We start from the raw sequence: 24,784 nt of genomic DNA, 5'->3' as shown, positions 1-24,784 counted from the left end.
TACACCCAACCCATCCATTTAATTCTATGAATTCAGACTCCTCACATCAACGAAACCCTTCCAGCCTCTGCTTCTTAGACCAGACCTGCTCCTTTCTGTTCTTGTGCCAGGGCTACATGGAGGAAGGGACACACGTACTCCTTCACTGAGAGGTAAAACAGAGAGGCTTAGGGACTCTAAACCTTGTCTCCACCCAGCAGCTACAAGAAACCTCTTGTATACCAGCATAAGATGGATACCTGAATATGGTAAAGAGCCTACAATGTAGCTGAAATGGTGAGGGAAAAACAGTAACACAAGCTCATGTCTCTAGGGTTTTTTCACTACTTCAAGTGAACATCAAGTCTATAGAATCTATAGATTATGAAAATACAAGCCCATGTAAATGCTTGCTCCTTAAAAGAAATGCAATTAAGCTGGACCTTAAAGACATCCCTGAATTCTCCAGGCAGAAATAATCTTTCCTGCTTCTAATTCTTATGGTATTTTCCACCTTGCCCTGAATTTTATAGTTAAAGCCAGAATAGGGAATTTGGGTTAATTTCCCTTTTATTAGGTAAAAGGAGGGAGGGTTTTTTTTTTTCCAACACTTCACCAATCTGCCATCAATTCCTGTTGAATACTGAAAAAGAACATTAAGATTTACAAGAGCTTATTGCTAAATACAGTTATTTTAAATAAAGAACTACTTTTTCTCAGATAGAGAATAATGAATTCTACAAGGTATTTTCATTTTTTTAAAATAAAGTCTAGTTTTCTCTTTTTTTCTTTTTTTGGCTGCACAGCATGCAGGATCTTAGTTCCCAAACCAGGGATTGAAGCCAGGCCCTTAGCACTGAAAGTGCGGAGTCTTAACCACTGGACCGCCAGGGAATTCCCTATTTTCTTTTTTATGTGAAGAAAATGTAAAAGACAAAACTATATCTTTTTTTTGAATGGCATTTTAAATCCAAACCATGTCATTAAAGAAGAAATCTGAAAATATCTGAAAGAACAAAATCTCTCTCCACTGGGAGGAAAAGGTACAAATTAGCTTTCCTTCTGAAAAGTGCAAACTACCAGAGACCATAGAAATTATTTTAGGCATTAAGGGAGATTTGATAAACTTACTGTGGCTTAAAAAACAAAGAGGGAGACTAAAAAGGTAATTAGTATTTAACTAAAATTAAAAATAAAAGCTAATGCTTTTCTCGTGCTTATTAATCACTACTGATTACTGCTATCAGAGACTTTACTATAATATTAAGAACAATAAAAGAGGCTGCTTAAATTAGAAAGAAAAAACTAGCAAGATAATAAACCCAGAAGCCATAAAGGAAAAACTTGACAGAAACTTAAACATACACACATACAAAAAGAAACTGTATATGGCCAAAACCATCATTAGCAAGTCAAATATTATGTATAAAAAATATATATCATCAAAGGGTAAAATAATAATGAGAAAGAGACTTGCAAAACACAAGAGAAAGTCCCAATATACAATTCTCACAAAGAAATGAGAAAAAGACAACTCAATTTAAAATGGGCAACTGATACATTTCATTAAAAAAAAGAAATGCAAATGCTCAACGAACTTGAAAAGATGCTTAATCTCACAAAGAATTCAAAGTGCCATTTAAACAATGAAATATGATTTTCAACCAGTAAATTAAAAAAACACATGATAACAGCTAGTGGTGGCTATTTTTTTAATTAATTTATTTTATTTATTTCTGGCTGCATTGGGTCTTTGTTGCTGCACGCGGGCTTTTCTCTAGTTATGGTGAGCAGGGGCTACTCTTCATTGTGGTGCGCGGGCTTACTGCTGTGGCTTCTCTTGTTGTGGAGCATGGGCTCTAGGCACACGGGCTTCAGTAGTTGTGGCACGCAGGCTCAGTAGTTGTGGCTCGTAGGCTCTAGAGCGCAGGCTCAGTAGTTGTGACACAGGGGCTTAGTTGCTCCACGGCATGTGGGATCTTCCCGGACCAGGGCTCGAACCCGTGTCTCCTGCGTTGGCAGCTGGATTCTTAACCACTGGGCCACCAGGGAAGCCCTAGTGGCTATTTTATAGGAAATAGGCATCCTCATGAATTGCTGATGAAAGTATGAATTGGGAAAACCATCTTGAGAACTATCAATATTAATATATTGAAAAAGAACATTTGCCCTAGTAAAAGTACTTCTGAATAAATTTGGCAATGCTGTGTCACTAATAAAAATAATGAAATATCTCTCTATATATTGACTATTTAAAAAATCAAGATGCAGAATAAGTGTACAGTATGCATTTTTTTAATAGCAAGATGGTTAATACTTTCTTCCTAGAGAGATAACTTTTTCTGAACCTATTTACAAGGCTATGTTCTGTCATATATCCCACTCATTACTCATTTTGTTGTCGCTGGTTATGTTTTCTTTGCCCTCCTTGCAATGAGAAAGACCAATGTGTGTTTAATTGGACAAAATATTAGAAAGCAAAAGTAGCATTGTTTTTGCCTCATATAATAGCCTATAAGCACTCTGGGGGCAGAATTAAAATGTATCTCCCCCGCCCTTTGCACACAACCAATATTTGTTGAATGAATATAATACATTCATGTTGTTCTCTACAGATTTATTATTTCAATAAAAATTTTACTGAGCACCTACTGTGGGCCAGGTTATACCCTAGATGTATCTAAGACATGCTACCAGCCATGGGAAGCTTACAGTCCCTTAGGGAAACAATGATATGAATTAATAGTTAAGTGATACATTGTAATATATTCTGTAATAGAGGAAAGTACAAAGTACAAATTAAGTATGCTAAGAAGAAAATAAGGCTGAAAGAAGTTTCATAGAAAGACTTTAGAAATAGATCTTAAAGGACACAATATGGCTGTTAAGTGGTTAAGAATGAGGGCACTCATTCAGACAACCTGGGCTCAGTTCTGGCTCTCCTGCTTAACAGTTGTGCAAACTTGCACAACTGTTTCCATTTCCTCATTAACAAAATGGGGGTAAAAAACAGTACCTACTTCAAAGATTGGTTACAAGGATTCACAAGATTAATGTACATGAAGCGCTTAGCACTGTGTACCAATCAATACATCTTAGTTTTGTTTTTATCATGACATGTTACTCATGAATAGAAGTCTGCCAGCTACAAAAGAGGTTAAAGGAATAAACAGCATTCAGTATATCTGAGAAAAGGTGAATATGCAGTGTGTGGGAAACTTTCCTTCAAATACTGCAGTCTTTTCTAGGATGAAAATGCCACTTTCTTCAAGATGCCCTCCCCCCATGAAATTAGTCATTCTTTGGCACTTTCAGGCTATATTTCTTATACTTTTCTTATAGCTTCAATTTCAGCCTCTCATTTAGTTGAGTGCATTCACATCTATGAGGTGCATATAAATTGTCATGCATTGTGAAGGATATGGCGAAATTCAGCTTAAATCACACTCAAGTTCATGACTGTAAGATAGAAAAGGTTAAGTGCCACAAAAGGGTCTTTAAGTGCCCTGAGAGTTAGGAAATTCTACTTACTTGCTTACATGCTAGCTTCCTTTCTAGAATGGAAATAGCCAGAGCACACTAGCCTGTTTCAGACTTGCAATACCAGGCTTAGGAGGCCTATTTATTCATTCAACAATTACTTGCCAAGCACCGTTCAAGATTACAAAGTTCATCAGGATTTGGTGAAGGGAAAGAAACACACATAAAAACAAAGGATGACAATAATCTGTGATCAGTGCTAATGACAGCAGCTTGGACAAATACATTCAGGGTGCCCAGAGGATGCAGCAAGCAGGCAACCACAGGTTGAACGAAGATAAACCCAGGGCCCTACCAAGAAACTCCGTTTGGCGTCAACTATGGCACAGCAAACGGGTACCGCGAGACCCAAGCTGCACGGAGCCCAGGAGGCCTGGGGCTGCTGGCTTCGGCTGCCAGCGTCACATGCACTCGGTCAACACACGTGTACAGAGCACCCACGGTGGGCCTGGCACGGCGCCAGGGTGACCACGGCGGGGGTCCCCAGGGTCGGGACTCAGCGCTACCCTAGCAGCCTGGAGGAGGCGAGGAGGGCTTCCCAGACGTCACTTCTAAGTAGGATCTTGGGGTCTGGATGACACTTCAAAGTCAAAGGCGGAGCCCCGCCACCCGCAAGCAGTCCACCACCGCGGGATTTGGGGAGGGGACGGGTCAGTCCTCCGGGAAGCCTCAGCCAGAATCCCAAGGACTCCGCACCTTTTCCTATCCCAGCCCCAAGCCCAGCCAAGAAGCGAAACTCACCGGAGGCCACGGATGCTGTCACCGCGGAGACACCCTAGCTCCCGTCGAAAGCCAACTTCTAGCAAACTCCTCACCCGGGTTCTAACCGGCTAGCTCCGTCCTAGTCACAACCGAAACCACGGAACCCCGAGGCCATTGAGGAGCAGCCGACTCCTTCAATCGCTGGTTAGAAGCGGGCCTGGTGGGCGGGGCCATGCCGGCTTGGGGCAGGGCGTAGAGGCGGAAGTCTCCGCCTTTCTCAAGCTAGATTGAGAAGTCCGCCTGCAGCTGCAAATACTATACGGCTGTTTAAAAGCGGGCGCCAGAGGTGGCGGGAAGTTCCTCCTGTGTGCCCATTGGTGGACCCGTGAGCCAATTACGGAAGGGTTAACTCTAGAGGGGGCGGGCCTATCGGTTGCGTAGAGACGCCCAAGCACCTGGCCGCCTGCCCTTTCCTAGGATGAACCGGTTTTGCCCGGACTCCTTGCCCCTCCCCTCACCACCTAGTGCAGTGACTCGTTGCCCCTGCGCTCTCCACTCCTAAATCCCAGTTCTCAGCTGCAGCACACAGAATCCCTCACTTTCCCCAACGAACCCACCTTGGAGGTTTTTGTATTTGCCCTTCTGATTCTCTAAGGTGCCTGCTTCCCCATCACCTTAACAGCCTTAGAGGTCGTTTCACTTTGTCTTCTTGCTTACTAGGTCCCGCCTTGTTTGAATGTGTTTCTTTAATTACTGATGAGATGACACATTCTCTACATGTTTATTCACTACTTGAATTTCCTCGAGTGCGAATGTTCCTGTCACTCTGGTATATGTTAACCTGTCCTTTAGGACAGAGCTGCCCAGTCTGCGGTAAAGTCAATTATTGTACCTACCTTCCTGGGGTAAAAGGGTTCCAGTGACTATCAAGGAGTTGGTAGTACATCCTTTTAACCCTTTCCCATATATACTAGTATGGAGTAAAAGGGTTGTTAAAGGTTGTTCACAATCTGGCTAGCTTTCATTTGCTACCTCACCATCCCACCCCTACACTGACGCCTATAACCCCATCCACTAAGCATAAGGGTCTGGCACACATTAGGTAATCAATCCATAGCAACAGATGAGTGAAATCTCTGACCCAGCTGCCCGTGGTTCCCAGAGTGCTTTTGTTTTGCTCAAGTTATTCCTTTCACCTGTATTGATTGCCCCACTTAACTTCCCCAGCTACTCAGTCTTCAAGATAGATGAGCACCGCCTCTGAAGCCTTTCATGACACACACCTCCCTCCCTTGGTAGAATTGATCTTTCCCCCCTTTGGACACAGTGCACATATCTTATTATAATCCTTGTTATCTACTATATAACTAGTTGCTGTGTGAATGTTTCACTCAGTCCAACGTCAATATCTTAAGGCACTTACTTTGCTTTGTGGCCCCTGGTAGGCACTCAAAACAAACTTGATAAATGGGTAAATGAATGAACGAACAAATAAAATGAAAGCTCTTTGTGCCAGAAAAAGCAAATAAAAGGCATTCAAGTAAATGGCAGTTGTTGAAATCTTTGAGCCAAGGTGTCTGTTAGTGAGAACTAGGCTTATGGGCTTTCCACGTCTCACTGCAGCCCATCAGCAAGCTGCATGTTAGTGTCCTGTGCTAAGGGTTAAGATGAAATGCTACAGCAAGAATGCTAAATGATCCCTGCCCACAAACGACTGTTTATTAGAGAGATGAAAGACAAAAAAAAAAGATGTTAAGGCAGGAAAGCACATGAGGAGACAGTGTTTATAATCCCTTACATAGTGCTTTAGACGTTGGTAAGTTTTTTCATAGACACTAGCTCACTTTTCCTCACAACAACCCTGTGAGGGGCTAGTACAGGTATTAGGATCCCATTTTACAGTGTAAGAAACTGATGAAAATAATAATAATAATAATAAAGTGTCCAAGGTTACACAGGTAATGTGAGACAGAGACAGAATTTTGAACCCAGCTCCTTTATCTCGAAATCCAGAGCTCACCACTGTATATAAAATATAAGTGAGACTTAAGCACCTAAGTCACAAAAAAAAAAAAATAGAATAAGTCAAAATAAAAAATAAATCAGAGCCACTTGCCTTTTTAAAAAATGGATTTCAGTGGAGTTATGGACATATTATAATCAATGAAATTTTCTTGACTGCCTATCGTGTTTAATTCCTGGTCTAGGTGCTTGATATATAAAGTGAGAGGCAGGACCCCTGCCAGCGAGGCACCCACACTCTGAGGTGCAAGATGCTTACATAAAAAGAGAAATGATAACACACAAAAAAGTAGTTTACTACATACAATGTAAGTCGATAGTAATAATTCTGGGGAAAAGTGAACATGTAAGGAAGGATCTCTCAGGGAAAGTTCCTGGAAGAAGAGGAAGAGTCAACAGGCAGGTTGATTAGCAAGAGTGATTGCAATATGAAGGGCAGATCAGCAAAAGTAAAGGATTCTTGTATTCAGAGATAAGACTGGAGAAGTAGGCTGGGACAAGATAGCCAATAGAAGAGCTTGAAGCCTGGAGGGATGGGAAAGGCATGCTACACAGGTAAGGTATGGTAACGCACAAGGAATGAACTTACATCCAGAGAAACACAAGCACACAGAGGCATCCTGCGGTAATAAAGACAAATGCGGAAAAAGAGAGAAAAACTGCCAAAGACGTTGAATGCTGGAAAGATTATTTGTAGAATGTTGGGTCAATGTTTATCCTGCATTTTTGACACATCTGTGAGCTGGGAGGGGCTATCTCTACCAGACTCATTTACATTCCAAGGGGAAATGCCTGTTGTTGAGATGTGGTCCCTCCCATTCAGATCATTTATAAAGGTGGAGCTAAGCCCTCATTCCTTCCTTTTCCTACCTTCTCTTTGCTGTCAGAGCTATCAGGTCAAAGCAATGCCATCCTGTAACAAGGAGTGCTATCCTCAAAAAAGCACTGAACCGGGCTTCCCTGGTGGCGCAGTGGTTGAGAGTCCGCCTGCCGATGCAGGGGACACGGGTTCGTGCCCCGGTCTGGGAAGATCCCACATGCCGCGGAGCGGCTGGGCCCGTGAGCCATGGTCGCTGAGCCTGCGCAGCCGGAGCCTGTGCTCCGCAATGGGAGAGGCCACAACAGTGAGAGGCCCACGTACAGCAAAAAAAAAAAAAAAAAGCACTGAACTTAAAGAAGATATGAGTTCAAGTTCCAGCTCTCCTACCTACTAGCTTTTGCCCACAATTTATTTAATCCTTCTGTGGAGCAAAGTCTTATTTGAAAATAGGAGTGATAATAACTGCTTTGCAGGATTGTAAAAAGGATGGAATAAGATTTTGTGAAAGAGCTTTAAAAATGTAGAAACACTATTTAACAGTGTTATTTGAGGAATATCAAACCATTATTTGTTGTATATTCAATAGTATTTTTTGAGCATCTACTTTGTACCAAGCACTGTTCTAGGGGCTTAATATTGACATGTGGGTCAAAATGCCTTCCCTGATTAAGCTACTTATCACAGAATCTACACCTGCCCTCAGCCACTATGACCTCATCACCATCACCTCCCCACCACTCCAAGACCTGGCCATACCTGACTGGGTCAAAGGTGAGCACCAGACCCAAGCTGCGCTGATCATATTCCCTTCCCAGATAACAGAAATGACTCCATGAGACTGGGTCAAGTGGTAACCCTACAGAAGCAGATTTTTATTACATTTTCTGTATTTTATGGGAAATATGCTTCTTCCATAGCTGTGTCATGTATATGGTGGAACACAGACTGACGATCATGAACTTCTGCCACTGAGAGCCATGGATCTGCCTGGTTCCTGTGCTTTATGAAGCCTGACAGTTCATCTTTTCCTTGGTTCTGTGATAATCTGAACTTGAAACATCTTTTTACTTGAATAAGCTTGTAAGGGGTTGAATAGCGTTCCCCCAAATTTCACGTCCACCCACAACTCAGAATGTGACTTTATTTGGAAATAGAGTCTTTGCAAATGTAATTAGTTAATATGAGGTCATATTGGATGAGGATGGGCTCTAAATCTAACGACTGGTGTCCTTAAAAGAAGAGGAAAGGACACAGAAAGACACGCAAGGAGAAGACAGCCACGTGGAGACAGAGGAACAAACTGGAGTTACATTGCTACAAGCCAAGGAACATCCAGGGCCACCAGAAACTGGCAGGGATTCTTCCCTAGAGCATTCTGAGGAAGCATGGTCCTATCAACTCTTTATTTTCAGACTTCTAGCCTCCAGAACTGTGAGAATAAAATTCTGCTGTTTTAAGCTAGTTTGTGGTACTTTGTTGAGGTAGCCCTAGGAAATTAATACAGGTGGGTTTCCGTTCTTCGCAACCAAATGTTTATGACTAAGACACATTTGTGACAGATTATATTTGAAAAGTCTAGACCAGTGATTCTCCAAACATGATCCATAGCCCACTGATGGACCTTAAGGATATTCCTGATGGGTCATTACATGACACAAACACACAAGTCGTTTCTCCAGTTATCATGGGAAACTAACTTGCAATTTTATAGGTTTTTATTTTTACATACAGCTAAGGTTTACCTAATAGGAATCTACCAAGTAAGATGTTAGGGGCTACTAATGTTTAGAATTTGTAAATTAAAATCAGCACGTTATTTAAGTTTACCAAGAAGGATTATTCATCATTTCTATGTGCAACATTGTAAAGTTCCTGCTCATGCACACTTGAAGATAATTGAAATTCCCACTTTTGGAGAGGGATGTTAATAGCACCATTCCCAGTAAGTCATGGTTTTTAAGAGCTGTTATTCCTGCTTCTTAATTATAAACCAGCTTTGCTTGGCAACACCATCGATACCAATTAAGTTTGTTGTGAGTTTGGTTAACCTAACTGCACGTAGTGTTAACTGCTTTAATATATTAATTTACACTTTTCCTATAACGACTTTAATATCCAAGTTGAGGTTCAATTTTTGTCACCAGTAATCTATTACTAAAGTCAATTTATAATTCCTCTGAAATTTGCTTATGCTTTATTGAAATGTGTTGGCTATTAATTTACTCTATTTAAGTAACTAACAATGTATTATCAAGGCAAGTGATAAAATTACTCATTTTTTGAAAAATGTATAGGGCAGTATTTTGGAATATAAAATCATAGGAACAGTATCATATTCCTCCCCTTAAAGTGAGTCAACAATTCCTGTTGTTCCTCTCTAGTTCTTTATTGTCACTGGGTCATATTTTTCACGACAAGAAAAAGAAGGGGTTGGGGGATGAAAGGTATGTGGGACAATAGTCTTTTGCCTCTTCAATGCTCTCCGGCCAAGTGTGACAGCCAATTGCCTGGATTTAATGCTTACAAGTTTCCATAGCATCAAGGTTTTTAATCAGAAAACCAGTAAAAGCTATTAGAAAAGTGATGATGACCATTTGATAAAGATCCAAAGCTGCAAAAATTATATTTGAACGTGGAATGCAGACCCTCCCAGGTGCCACACTCTGCTTCTGCTTCTTGAAACGGTAGATTAAAAAGGAAAGAAAGAAGTACCAAGACAAGATTATAAAACTGGTGTGTACTTTATATGCTTACATAACATGTTCAATGGATATTAACAAAATACAACATAATGATATCATTTAGAAGAAATTATAGGATTTATTTAAAATGTTAATGTATTTGAACACTTAGATATTATTGTCCAGTAGTGGGATACATGTTTTAAGTTATTTGATATTCTTCTATCTTTGGTCAAGTTCCCAGAAGTGAACTTTGGGATGAAAATTTGAGTGCAAATGATTTACTAAGGAAGGGCTTCCCTGAGCAAGCTGTTAGGGAGTGAGGAAGCTGGACAGGGAAGGGGAAGAAGCCAGGCAGGGATACGTTTTCAGGAGAAGTGCTGGCCCCAACCTGACCCTACAGGGATCTCTGGAGCGTAATCAGGATGGGGCAATTGGCTGAGCCTTCCTGTTCCTGCACCAGGGAAGGGGAAGAGGAAGTCCATGGGCACTTCTGGCTCTTGGTAACCCAAAGCAGCTCCCCTAGCCTGAGGTTGTCCTTAGAATCAACAGTCACCTGTGCAGGCAGTTAGGAGCAAAACACACAGAAATGGCTCAGTGGATCTGAGGGGGTCTGGACAGAGCTGACCGTCTATGTTTGCCGCCCTTTGATCTTATCAATGTATCTTTGGAGATGCCATCAAACATTTACATTTGAGTAGGTAATGGAGGTGTTCTCATGCAGCTCAGCCACATGGCCCCCCCTAGTGCTAGAAGGATGGGACCTGGGACTACGAAGATGAGCCAACTACCATGTTCGGTGGATTTAGTATATTCAGTGAATCTGCCAAGGGTTAAAGTGGCAATCTTCTTAAAATCTCTTGCCATATCTAACTTTTACCCCCCAACTTGTTTAAATTAAACTTTTTATTTTGAGAAAATTGTAGATTCACCTGTGATTGCAAGAAATAATACAGGGACATCTCCTGTAAGCTTTACCCAGCTTCCACCAATGATAACACCTCACAAAACTGTAGTACAGTAACACGACCAAGATATCCACATTGATGCAGTCAAGATTCAAAACAATTCAATCACACAAGTATCCCTCATGTTGCTCTTTTACAACTGTACTCACTTCCCTCTCTCCTACTGACTCCTTCCTTAATCTGTCCTCCATTTTAATAATTTTATAGAAACAACATTTCAAGAATGTTATATAAGTGTAGTTTTATGGTATATAACCTTTTGCAATTAGCTTGTTTTTGCTCTGCACAATTCTCTGAAGATCATCTAAGTAGTTGTATCAGCATCTCATCATTCATTCTTTTTTACTGCTGAGTAGTATTCCATGGTATGGATGTACCACAGTTGGTATAACATTCACACACCGAAGGAACATTGGAGACTTTTCCAGTTTTAGGTCATTACAAACAGCGCTACTATAAACACTCCTGTACAAGTTTTTGTGTGAACGTAAGTTTTTATTTCTCTGTGATCAATGCACGGGAATACAATTGTTGGGTTGAATGTAAGTTGCATGTTTACTTTTTTAATAAACTACCAAACTGCTTTTCAGATGGGTTGCACTATTTTACATTCTCCCCAGGAATGTACGTGTGATCTACTTTCTTCTCATCCTAGCCAACATTTATTGTTGTCGTTATTTTTCATTTACTCGTTCTGTTGTGTGTGTAGTAATAGCTCACTGTGGTTTTAATTTGCATTTCCCTACTGGCTAATGATGCTGAATATATTTTCACCTGCTTTTTGCCATCTGTATACCTTCAGTGAAATGTCTATGCATGTTTTTTGCCCATTTTCTAAGTAGAATTTTTATGTTGAGTTTTAAGAGCTTTTTATTTATTCTAGACATTTGGTTTGCAAATATTTCCTCCGAGTCCACAGCTTGTCCTTCATCCTCTTATCAGAGCTTTCACAGATCAAAAATTTGTATATTTTTCTCTCTTTTTTTTTTTTTTTGGCTTGTTCCCCGACCAGGGATTGAACCCAGGCCCTCGGCTGTGAGAGTGCAAAGTCCTAACCACTGGACCACTAGGAATTCCCAAAAATGTGTACTTTGGATGAAGTACAACATACCAGTTTTTCCTTTAACAGATCATGTCTAAGGACTCTTTGCCTTGCCTTATATCCTGAAGACTTTCCTGTATGTTGTTCTTTCCTAAAAGTTATCACAGTTTTACATTTCACATTTAAGTCCATAATCCATTTGAGCTAATGTTTACATAAAGTGTGAGGTTCATTCTTTTGCCTACAGATGTACCGTTGCTCCAGCATCATTTGCTGAAAGGCTATCCTTCGTCCACTGAGTATAATGCCCCTCAGCCTCCTCCCAGTGGAGTCCCCAGGGCTGGTTAAGTGCCTCCTCTGTAGGCCACAGCTCCTAAAAGGCAGCCCTTTCACACAGCTCTCCCTCCAGATTCTGTTACTGCTCCCTCCCCTACTCCTTCACTGGCTGAAGAGCACTGCATCCTCCCTTGTGGCTTCCCCATACTTCACCCACACCTTTGTCAATAGTCCCTTTATCAAACTCTCCTCTAGTCACCCAATTTAAGTGAACCATCTGTTTCCTGTCAGGACCCTGATGCATCCTACAAACGATAAATTTTCCAAATCCCAAACATCAGACATATACTGTCAGTCATCACAAAGCAATAATCATTTATTTTTTTAAGTTGTTTACAGGTATTTATACGCAAATGGATTTCCACCTTAAGACAGATGAAGATAAGGATGCGACATTAAAAGAGCATGCAGGCAAACACTTCTTTTGTTGTTTCCCTTTAACTGTGCCCGTTGTTGCAAGTGTGGTGTTTGCTCATCCAACTACCACACCGTTACAGTCAAACACTGACCATCTATGTGTCCTGCTCACGCCAGCTATACTCTTTGCATCATCTTCTATCAAGAACTTCTTCTGGCCACCCAGTTATCACTCTGCTCAACCAGAATGAGACCACAGCCCTGCTCTGTCTCTGTTAAGATAATTAGATCACCCATAAACTTCGCTGATTTACACCCATGCTCATCCCCTTTATGAGGACAAATAATCAAGAACTACAGTGTATGCAAAATTGAGGAAAAATACATTATTTCCTAGTTGTATAAAAGGAAACAAACCTATCTAAGAAGCCAATGGCAGTAAAAGTAAAATAAAAGCATAAACCTTCACATAAAAATATTAGAGTTCAGTGTGCTTGGTTTCTGATGATTTCTATGTGAAAGAAATTTCTCATATTTTACTTAAAACTTAGCAAACATTTCACAATTACAAAGATTAAGTTGTATCTACACAGCCAAAGTGAAGTGGAATTAAGGCAATTGTCCAGATAACTCAAGATAAAAAAAAAACACAAAAAACTCTAAAATAATGGCCATATCTCTATATGCAAAGGCAGGTAGAGGGCTGAGACTGAAGCCGTTTTCTGCCACTCAAAATAACCAAATCTACTTCTACTACCATCACTTATATTTTTCCAAAGTTTCAATGTTTTTGACTGAAAGGCTCCAGATCTCTGCTATCTGAATGATGATCTCAATGAGTACAGACACAGACTAAAGGAAAAAGCTGCAGTTTCAAGCTTAATTATACAGACTGGTTATCAACACTGACCCCTAATAAATGAAAAATTTGCCTTTTATAAATTCATATTATGTTAGGGCTGAAATGGACCTATGAATTCACCTAGCCCAGCTCCCCCATTTTATAGATAAGGAAACTGGAGTACAGACAGGTTCACCAAGTTGCTCAAGGTCACAATGAGGCCCAGTCCAGTGCTTTTGCTTACACAACGCTTCACTACATCATCGGTTTACCGAGTGTGCCTGCATGTGTCAAACCTTTCCAATTGTTTCATTCAGTGTTTTCTCCCTGGTACATTTTGTCTGGTCATATCTAGAAAAGGTGCTAAGGATACATGTAGATGAGGGCCTATGATTCAGTCACCACCAGTCAAGGGGATATTTCTCCATACTTTAAAATAAATTTGGTGCTTTAAATAAGAATGGAACCAATCTGGAGATTGAATATGAAGAACACTGGTTTGTCTGCCATCTTTTAAATCCATGCACTCATGTGCTCTTTTTTGGGGGAAAGGGTGAGGGGGAGAGGGAAGGAGGGAGAAATACGATGAAATCAGAGATGACATAGATTTGGCTTCTTTAGTTTGTCATATGTTGCATACAAACAGTCCAAATAGCAAAGATTGAGAAATACTAGGCCAAAAAATTTGGGCTCCAACCCTTTAAACAGCAAATGGGACAGGCCGATGAAACTGACCAATGCTTTCAGTGGCCCTTGATTTGATTCCACTGGTATAGACACAGTCCAAATTCAATGTCAAATTTATTTTAACACTGAGGTGAAAGTGTTACCAAACGGAAAATGTAATAGTCAATAACTATTAAGCAAATGGCTTCTTATTTTTATAACAAGGAAAAACTTTTTTGGCAAATGGTTCTATAGTTATAGAATATGAAGACATTTAGAACTAATCTCCCCAATATGAAAATGTCCCCAAATTATCAAGTTGAAAGGCACATACCACTGCCCCAGCAGTTCATTCAAGTTGTCTTCAGCACATGAAATTTTAATTGTGCTTTTTTTAGCTTGTTATCAATGCAATATGGCCTTAAAAAGTGACATCCGTGCATATGTATACTATCTTTTCAAAGGGACCCATCCTCTTCCCCTTTTCTGATTTTCACTTTCTGAAGATCAATTTTTGTTAGTTCTTTATTTTATAAAGGACCTAGTCCATGATGGTCTCAGAAAGATACACTTCGCAGTTTGTGCTCCAATTTATCTAGAAACCAAGTGTGAATTATCTTTGTGTCCTAATACAAAATGGACTTTCCTGAAGTATCAGTGTGATGTACTTCCATACTGTCATTTGTTGGAATGCAAAAGTACTGGATTATTATCTTTTCTCACTGGTTGTTTAAGGCTTACTTCGCTTCCAGAAGAGATGATTGGCAAACTATTATCCATGTGGTATCTGATAAGGTGGCCAACATTATCAAATACATGATCCTTGGTCCTCACCTTGAAAAGGAAATACAAATGTATTTAGGGTAAATGATAATGGTTCTCCTGAAAGGCATAAACAATCATAGGGTTAAAAACAGACATATCCTTGGAATGAGGTAACTGCTGAATAAAGAAAAGTAAAGGTACTTTTCAATTCTGCATCCCTTAGTAAACAATTTTCTCATTCCCAATTACCTTTATTTTAATTTACTTTTTTAAAGATTTTTTTTGTTTGATGTGGACCATTTTTAAAGTCTTTATTGAATTTGTTACAATATTGCTTCTGTTTTATATTTCCTTTTTTTTTTTTTTTTTTTTTTGGCCCCGAGGCATGTGGAATCTTAGCTCTCTGGCCAGGGATCGAACCCACACCCACCTGCATTGGAAGGCAAAGTCTTAACCACTGGACCACCAGGAAAGTACCCTAAATTACCTTTTATTGGAGTATAATTGCTTTACAATGGTGTGTTAGTTTATGCTGTATAACAAAGTGAATCAGTTATACATATACATATATCCCCATATCTCCTCCCTCTTCTGTCTCCCTCTCACCCTCCCTATCCCACCCCTCTAGGTGGTCACAGAGCACCGAGCTGATCTCCCTGTGTTATGTGGCTACTTTCCACTAGCTATCTATTTTACATTTGGTAGTGTATATATATCCATGCCACTCTCTCACTTCGTCCCAGCTTACCCTTCCCCCCGCCATGTCCGCAAGCCATTCTCTACGACTGCATCTTTATTCCTGTCCAAGGTTCTTCAGAACCATTTTTTTTTTTAGATTCCATATATATGTGCTATCCTATGGTATTTGTTTTTCTCTTTCTGACTTACTTCACTCTGTATGACAGTCTCTAGGCCCATCTACCTCACTACGAATAACTCAATTTCGTTTCTTTTTATGGCTCAGTAATATTCCATTGTATATAGGGCTTCCCTGGTGGCGCAGTGGTTGAGGGTCCGCCTGCTGATGTTGGGGACACAGGTTCGTGTCCCGGTCCAGGAGGATCCCGCATGCCGCGGAGCGGCTGGGCCCGTGAGCCATGGCTGCTGAGCCTGTGTGTCCGGAGCCTGTGCTCCGCAACGGGAGAGGCCACAACAGTGAGAGGCCCGCATACCGCAAAAAAAAAAAAAAAGAATATTCCATTGTATATATCTGCCACATCTTCTTTATCTTATCCATTCATCTGTCGATGGATGCTTAGATTGCTTCCATGTCCTGGCTATTATAAATAGAGCTCCAACAAACATTGTGGTACATGACTCTTTTTAAATTATGGTTTTCTCAGGGTATATGCCCAGTAGTGGAATTGCTGGGTCATATGGTAGTTCTATTTTTAGTTTTTTAAGGCCTCCATACTGTTCTGCATAGTGGCTATATCAATTTACATTCCCACCAATAGGGCAACAGGATTCCCTTTTCTCCACACCCTCTCCAGCATTTATTGTTTGTAGATTTTTTGATGATGGCCATTCTGACCAGTGTGAGGTGATACCTCATTGTAGTTTTGATTTGCATTTCTCTAATGATTAGTGATGTTGAACATCCTTACATGTGTTTGTTGGCAATCTGTATATCTTCTTTGGAGAAATGTCTATTTAGGTCTTCTGCCCATTTTTGGATTGGTTTTTTTTTTTTTTTTGATATTGAGCTGCATGAGCTGCTTGTATATTTTGGAGATTATCCTTTGTCAATTGCTTCATTTGCAAATATTTTCTCCCATACTGAGGGTTGTCTTTTCGTCTTGTTTATGGTTTCCTTTGCTGTGCAAAAGCTTTTAACTTTCATTAGGTCCCATTTATTTTTGTTTTTATTTCCATTTATCTAGGATGTGGGTCAGAAACAATCTTGCTGTGTTTTATATCACAGAGTGTTCTGCCTATGTGTTCCTCTAAGAGTTTTATAGTGTCTGGCCTTACATTTAGGTCTTTAATCCATTTTGAGTTTATTTTTGTGTATGCTGTTAGGGAGTGTTGTAATTTCATTATTTTACATGTAGCGGTCCAGTTTTCCCAGCACCACTTATTGAAGAGGTTGTCTTTTCTCCTTTGTATATTCTTACCTCCTTTATCAAAGATAAGGTGACCATATGTGCATGGTTTTATCTCTGGGCTTTCTATCCTCTTCCATTGATCTATATTTCTGTTTTTGTGCCAGTACCATACTGTCTTGATTACTGTAACTTTGTAGTATAGTCTGAAGTCAGGGAGCCTGATTCCTCCAGCTCCATTTTTCTTTCTCAAGATTGCTTTGGCTATGTGGGGTCTTTTGTGTTTCCATACAAATTGTGAAATTTTTTGTTCTAGTTCTGAGAAAAATGCCATTGGTAGTTTGAGAGAGATTGACGTGAATCCGTAGATTGCTTTCAGTAGTATACTCATTTTCACAATGTTGATTCTTCCAATCCAAGAACATGATATACCTCTCCATCTGTCTGTATCATCTTTAATTTCTTTCATCAGTGTCTTATAGTTTTCTGCACACAGGTCTTTTGTCTCCTTTGGTAGGTTTATTCCTAGGTATTTTACTCGTTTTGCTGCAATGGTAAATGAAAGTGTTTCCTTAATTTCTCTTCCTGATTTTTCATCATTAGTGTATAGGGATGCAAGAGATGTCTGTGCATTAATTTTGTATCCTGCTACTCTACTGAATTCATTGATTAGGTCTAGTGGTTTTCTGGTAGCATCTTTAGGATTCTCTATGGATAGTGTCATGTCATCCGCAAACAGTGACAGTTTTACTTCTTTTCGGATTTGGATTCCTTTTATTTCTTTTTCTTTGATTGCTGTGGCTAAAACTTCCAAAACTATGCTGAATAATAGTGGTGAGAGTGGACAACCTTGTCTTGTTCCTGATCTTAGAGGAAATGGTTTCAGTTTTTCACCATTGAGAATGATGTTGGCTGTGGGTTTGTCATATATGGCCTTTATTATGTTGAGGTAAGTTCCCCCTATGCCTACTCTCTGGAAGGTTTTTATCATAAATGGGTGTTGAATTTTGTTCAAAATCTTTTTCTGCATCTATTGAGATGATCATATGGTTTTTCTCCTTCAATTTGTTAATATGGTTTATAACATTGATTGATTTGTGTATATTGAAGAATGCTTGCATCTCTGGGATAAATCCCACTTGATCATGGTGTATGATCCTTTTAATGTGCTGTTGGATTCTGTGTGCTAGTATTTTGTTGAGGATTTTTGCATCTATGTTCATCAGTGATATTGGTCTGTAGTTTTCTTTTTCTGTGACATCTTTGTCTGGTTTTGGTATCAGGGTGATGGTGGCCTCATAGAATGAGTTTGGGAGTGTTCCTCCCTCTGCAATTTTTTGGAAGAGTTTGAGAAGGATAGGTGTTAGCTCTTTTCTAAATGTTTGATAGAATTCACCTGTGAAGCCAACTGGTCCTGGGCTTTTGTTTGTTGGAAGATTTTTAATCACAGTCTCAATTTCAGTGCTTGTGATTGGTCTGTTTATATTTTCTATGTCTTCCTGGTTCAGTCTCAGAAGGCTGTGCTTTTCTAAGAATTTGTGCATTACTTCCAGGTTGTCCATTTTATTGGCATAGAGTTGCTTGTAGTAATCTCTCGCGATCCTTTGTATTTCTCCAGTGTCAGCTGTTACTTCTCCTTTTTCATTTCTAATTCTATTGATTTGAGTGTTCTTCCTTTTTTTCTTGACGAGTCTGGCTAATGGTTTATCAATTTTGTTTATCTTCTCAAAGAACCACCTTTTAGTGTTATTGATCTTTGCTATCGTTTCCTTCATTTCTTTTTCATTGATTTCTGATCTGATCTTTATGATTACTTTCCTTCTGCTAACTTTGGGGGTTTTTTGTTCTTTTTTCTCTAATTAATTTAGGTGTAAGATTAGGTTGTTTATTTGAGACGTTTCATTTTCCTTGAGGTAGGTTGTATTGCTATAAAATTCCCTCTTAGAACTGCTTTTGCTGCATCCCATAGGTTTTGGGTCATTGCGTGTTCACTGTCATTTGTTTCTAGGTATTTTGTGATTTCCTCTTTGACTTCTTCAGTGTTCTCTTGGTTATTTAGTAGTGTATTGTTTAGCCTCCATGTGTTTGCATTCTTTACAGATTTTTTTCCTGTAATTGATATCTAGTCTCATAGCGTTGTGGTCGCAGAAGATACCTAATACGGTTTCAATTTTCTTAAGTTTACTGTGGCTTGATTTGTGACCCACGATATGATCTATCCTGGAAAATGTTCCATGAGTACTTGAGAAGAAAGTGTATTCTGTTGTTTTTGGATGGAATGACCTATAAATATCAATTAAGTCCATCTTGTTTAATATATCATTTAAAACTTGTGTTTCCTTATTTATTTTCATTTTGGATGAACTGCCCATTGGTGAAAGTGGGGTGTTAAAGTCCCCTACTATGACTGTGTTGCTGTCAATTTCCCATTTTATGGCTGTTAGCATTTGCCTTATGTATTGAGGTGCTCCTATGTTGGGTGCATAAGTATTTATAATTGTTATATCTTCATCTTGGATTGATCCCTTGATCATTATGTAGTGTCCTTCTTTGTCTCTTGTAATAGTCTTTATTTTAAAGTCTATTTTGTTTGATAGGAAAAATGCTACTCCAGCTTTCTTATGATTTACAATTTGCATGGAATATCTTTTTCCTTCCCCTCACTTTCAATCTGTATGTGTCCCTAGGTCTGAAGTGGGTCTCGTGTAGACAGCATATATATGGGTCTTGTTTTTGTATCCATTCAGCCAGTCTATGTCTTTTGGTTGGAGCATTTAATCCATTTACATTTAAGGTAATTATCAATATGTATGTTCCTATTACCATTTTCTTAATTGTTTTGGGTTTGTTATTGTAGGTCTTTTCCTTCTCTTGTGTCTCCTGCCTAGAGAAATTCCTTTAGCATCTGTAGTAAAGCTGGTTTGGTGGTGCTGAACTCTCCTAGCTTTTGCTTGTCCGTAAAAGTTTTAATTTCTCCGTTGAATCTGAATGAGATCCTTGCTGGGTAGAGTAATCTTGGTTGTAGGTTTTTCCCTTTCATCACTTTAAACATGTCCTGCCACTCCCTTCTGGCTTGCAGAGTTTCTGCTGAAACATCAGCTGTTAACCTTATGGGGATTCCCTTGTATGTTATTTGTTGCTTTTCCCTTTCTTTCAATATTTTTTCTTTGTATTTAATTTTTGATAGTTTGATTAATATGTGTCTTGGCATGCTAGTCCTTGGATTTTTCCTGTATTGGACTCTCTGTGCTTCCTGGACTTGATTGACTATTTCCTTTCCCATATTAGGGAAGTTTTCAACTATTATCTCTTCAAATATTTTCTTAGTCCCTTTCTTTTTCTCTTCTTCTGGGACCCCTATAGTTCGAATGTTGGTGCATTTAATGTTGTCCCAGAGGTCTCTGAGACTGTCCTCAATTCGTTTCATTCTTTTTTCTTTATTCTGCTCTGTGGTAGTTATTTGCATTATTGTATCTTCCAGGTCATTTATCCATTCATCTGCCTCAGTTATTCTGCTATTGATTCCTTCTAGAGAATCGTTAATTTCATTTATTGTGTTGTTCATCATTGTTTGTTTGCTCTTTAGTTCTTCTAAGTCCTTGTTTAACCATTCTTATAGTTTCTCCATTCTGTTTCCAAGATTTTGGATCTTTACTTTTACTATCATTACTCTGATTTCTTTTTCATGTAGACTGCTTATTTCCTCTTCATTTGTTAGGTCTGGTGGGTTTTTACCTTGCTCCATCTGTTGTGTGTTTCCCTGTCTTCTCATTTTGCTTAACTTATTGTGTTTGGGGTCTCCTTTTCACAGGCTGTAGGTTCATAGTTCCCATTTTTGGTATCTGTCCCCAGTGGGTAAGGCTGGTTCAGTGGGTTGTGTAGGCTTCCTGGTGGAGGAGATTGCTGCCTGTGTTCTCATGGATGAGCTGGACCTTGTCTTTCTGGTGGGCAGGACCACATCCGGTGGTGTGTTTTGGGGTGTCTGTGAACATATGATTTTAGGCAGTCTCTCTGCTAATGATGGGTGGAGTTATGTTCCTGTCTTGCTAATTGTTTGGCATGTGGTGTCCAGCACTGGAGCTTGCTGGTCGTTCAGTGGAGGTGGGTCTTAGCTTTGAGACGGAGAGCTCTGGGAGAGCTCTCGCCAGTTGATATTACATGGGGCCAGGAGGTCTCTGGTGGACCAATGTCTTGAACTTGGCTCCCCCGCCTCAGAGGCTCAGGCCTGATACCTGGCCAGAGCACCAAGACCCTGTCAGCCACAAGGCTCAGAAGAAGAGAGAGAAAAAATAAATAAATAAATAAAATAACATTTTTTAAATAAAAAATAAATATTATTAAAATAAAAACACTAAAAAGTAATTTAAAAAATAAAAATAAATTTAAAAAAAGAAAGAAGAGAGCAACTAAACTAATAAACAAATCCACCAATGATAACAAGTGTTAAAAACTATACTAAAAAAAAAAAAAAAATGGACAGACAGACCCTAGGAGAAATGGTAAAAGCAAACCTATACGGACAAAATCACACAAAGAAGAATAAACATTCACACTTACAAAAAGAGAATAAGGAAAATATATATTTTTTTTAAAAAAAAGGAAGAGAGCTACCAAAGCAGTAAACAAATCTACCAATGATAATAAGCTCTAAATACTAAACTAAAATAAACATAAAACCAGAAACAAATTCGGTGCAGAAAGCAAACCCCAAGTCTACAGTTGCTCCCAAAGTCCACTGCCTCAATTTTGGGATGGTTCATTGTCTATTCAAGTATTCCACAGATGCAGGGTACATGAAGCTGATTGTGGAGACTTAATCCCCTGCTCCTGAGGCTGCTGGGATTTTCCTTTCTCTTCTTTGTTTGCACAGCTCCTGGGTTCAGCTGTGGATTTGGCCTCGCATCTTCATGTAGGTCGCCCTCTGGTTTCTGCTCTTCACCCAGACAGGAGGCAGTTAAAGAAGTGGCTAATTAGGGGCCTCTGGCTCACTCAGGCCAGGTGGAGGGAGGGGTATGGAATGTGGGGTGAGCCTGCGGTGGCAGAGGCCAGCATGACGTTGCAACAGCCTGAGGCGCACCATGTGTTCTCCTGGGGAAGTTGTCCGTGGATCATGGGACCCTGGTAGTGGCGGGCTGCAGAGGCTCGCGGGAGGGGAGGTGTGGATAGTAGCCTGTGCTTGCACACAGGCTTCTTGGTGGCTGCAGCAGCAGCCTTAGCACTTCATGGGCATCTCTGTTGTCCATGCTGATAGTCGTGTCTCCTGCCTGTCTCCAGAGCTCATTTAGGTGGTGCTCTGAATCCCCTCTCCTCGTGCACCCCAAAATAATGGTCTCTTGCCTCTTAGGCATTCCAGACTTTTTCCTGGACTCCCTCCTGGCTAGCTGTGGCGCACTAGCCCCCTTCAGGTTGTGTTCACTGAGCCAACCCCAGTCCTCTCCCTGGGATGACCTCCGAAGCCCAAGCCTCAGCTCCCAGCCCCCACCCGCCCTGGCGGGTGAGCAGACAAGCCTCTCAGGCTGGTGAGTGCTGGTCAGCATGGATCCTCTGTGCAGGAATCTTTCCGCTTTGCCCTCTACACCCCTGTTGGTGCGCTCTCCTCCATGGCTCCAAAGCTTCCCCCCAACCCACTCCCCATCTCCTCCAGTGAAGGGGCTTCCTAGTGTGTGGAAACTTCTCCTCCTTCACAGCTCCCTCCCAAGGTGTAGGTCCCATCCCTATTCTTTTGTCTCTGATTTTTCTTTTTTCTTTTGCCCTACCAAGGTACATGGGGAGTTTCTTGTTTTGGGGAAGTCTGAGGTCTTCTGCCAGCATTCAGTAGGTGTTCCGTAGGAGTTGTTCCACATGCAGATGTATTTTTGATGTATTTGTGGGAAGGAAGGTGAGGTCCACGTCTTACTTCTCTGCCATCTTTAAGGTCCCCCCCCACCATTATCTTTTTAAAGCAACTGTCATTCCCAGTTAGGAAAATGGTAAACAATGTCACCCAATCCAAATCTGCAAGCAACCTTTTTGCCATGTTACTTTTTGATACATTCTATCATATATATTCCTATAAATATTTTGCCTCATAAAAGTATGACCACCTCTGCTCTCTTTTGGTTATTATTTGCATGTAATATCTTTTTTCATCCTTTCACTTTCAGCCTATGTGTGTCCTTAAATCTAAAGTGAGCATCCTATAAATAGCATACATATAGTTGGATCTTGTCCATTTAGCTCTCCATCCAGTTATTCTGTGTCTTTTGTTTGGGAAGTTTAATCCATTTACATTTAAAGTAATTATTTATAGAGAAGAACTTACTATTACTATTTTGATAATAGTTTTTTGTCCAGGATCATTTTTGTCTACAGGTATCCTCTGCTCTAGCCATACCTCTTTTATTTGATTTAATACCATTCTACTGCTCTGTTTGCTCCTGTGATTCCTTCCCTATGCTCCAAATATCTCCCTTTAAAACTTTTGCCCTCTTTCAAGGTTCCTCTTACACGTCAGACCCTGCAAGAAGCCTTTTCAGTTTGCCTCATTCGGAGCACCCCCTTCTATCCTGAGAAACACCATAATGCTTTGGTTGAGCCATTCTTATGTTATTCATCCATAATTATTTAAGCATCTGTCTTATGAAATTATAAGCCCCCTGAGAGCAAGGACTCTGTATGTGATACTGATCAACAGTTAACTATGAATCCCTGTACTTCCATGTAGGAGGTATTTATTTAACTCACTGAATTGCTCTGAGAAGGGCAGAAAGAGGCTGTCCTCTAAGTGATCCTCTAGTGTGGCTCCCACTCAAACCCCTCCACTAGCCTCTATTTACCACTTCCTGCTCTAGCTGGAGGGTTCAAGAAAAAGTAAACCCTTAACCTTAAACACTCTGCAGTATCAGGCTTTAGACCTATCATTCAGAGTAACCTGAATCACAAGATCCTGTGAAACTCTAATGGGGGTCAATAATACCTTGCCTTCAGGATCCACCAGGAGAAGATGTTTTGCCTGGCCTCCCTGTAGCCCACTCAGCACATACTGGCCAGGAGATGTTGCACTCTCTCGAACCAAAAAGTCCCCATCCTTTACCAAGAGGCTCTCTGCTGCTTTCCTGCTCAGCTTGCCGTGGTAGCAGTCTTCATTCCGCAGCTGCTGCTTAATGTGTGGCAAAGAATGTGAGCTGGCAGGCTGGGCTGTGGCACCTGGTTGAACTGTTTCTGGTGCCTCTGAAATCAAAATACAAAGAGAGACAACACCAAGTTACCTCCTCATCCATCCTTTCGTTCATTCATTCACTCACTCACCAAATATAATTTGAGGACCTACTGTGTGTCAGGCACTCTTTAAATAATGCTATTTCTGGAACAAATGGGGTTTTTGTTTCTAGAACTTCCAACAGTCTCTAATTTAATGGTAGATCCAAACATTGCCTTTGGCTTCTGTTACCAGGAAAGGCTTGCCCAGGTGCAGGAGTTTTCCTTTCAAATGAGAAATGGAACTGACCCATAAGAACTGCTTTCATAAGTGTAGAGAGAGTCTCTTTATGTCCCATGGGCTGTATGTTAAAGAGAAAGAGGTTTATGCTGTACCTGGACTATAGATAACTTCTAAAACATTCTCAAATGCTTTGAAAATGCCTACAGTAACTTTGGGCTATGCCCACTTTTTAATATTTAGCTTTTTATTTTAAACCAAATTACTAATGTGCTTCAGAGATGCTTCTGTCCATCAACTTTAAAGCCGTGCTGAAGCTTACAGCATTCCTAGTAAATGACCACTTTGCTGTTTGTGTAATTCCCCTGCCTGGACAAAGCAGAATTGATCAAGTAGAAGAAGGTAATCATCAGGGAGGCATGGCCTGAGGCAAGTTCCCATGGCTCTACAGAATAAATGTTATCCAGAGTTGAGAGCACTGGGGATGAGAAGGTACATCTAGGTAGCCCTTTATAGTATTATTGGTACTCATAGTAATAACAATTATTATGTAGTTCACATTTATTGAGTATGATAGGTACTGCTCAATGCTTTACATATATT

The 24,784-nt window shown here is 40.2% G+C and overlaps 2 protein-coding genes across 3 annotated transcripts in view; both read right to left on the bottom strand.

Annotated features, from left to right (window-relative positions):
* Positions 1-4,373, bottom strand: part of CEP152 (centrosomal protein 152) — a 108,160-nt gene extending 103,787 nt beyond the window's left edge. Inside the window, 1 exon segment of the mRNA XM_081228195.1 lies at positions 4,261-4,373. The gene's annotated coding sequence lies outside the window, so the exon portion shown is untranslated.
* Positions 4,374-12,233: 7,860 nt separating this feature from the next.
* SHC4 (SHC adaptor protein 4) overlaps positions 12,234-24,784 on the bottom strand; it is a 128,887-nt gene continuing 116,336 nt past the window's right edge. For both annotated transcript variants that reach the window (XM_081230181.1, XM_081230180.1), the window contains 2 exons: positions 23,720-23,973; positions 12,234-14,788 (listed from right to left, as the gene is read on the bottom strand). In XM_081230181.1, coding sequence (XP_081086307.1) covers positions 14,633-14,788; positions 23,720-23,973 — 410 coding nt within the window. In that variant the 3' untranslated portion in view covers positions 12,234-14,632. The remainder of the gene's footprint in view (positions 14,789-23,719; positions 23,974-24,784) is intronic.

Source organism: Mesoplodon bidens (genome assembly GCF_964165515.1).
Source record: "Mesoplodon bidens genome assembly, chromosome: 3".
NCBI classification, from domain to species: domain Eukaryota; kingdom Metazoa; phylum Chordata; class Mammalia; order Artiodactyla; family Ziphiidae; genus Mesoplodon; species Mesoplodon bidens.
This window is presented reverse-complemented; position numbering and strand designations above follow the sequence as displayed.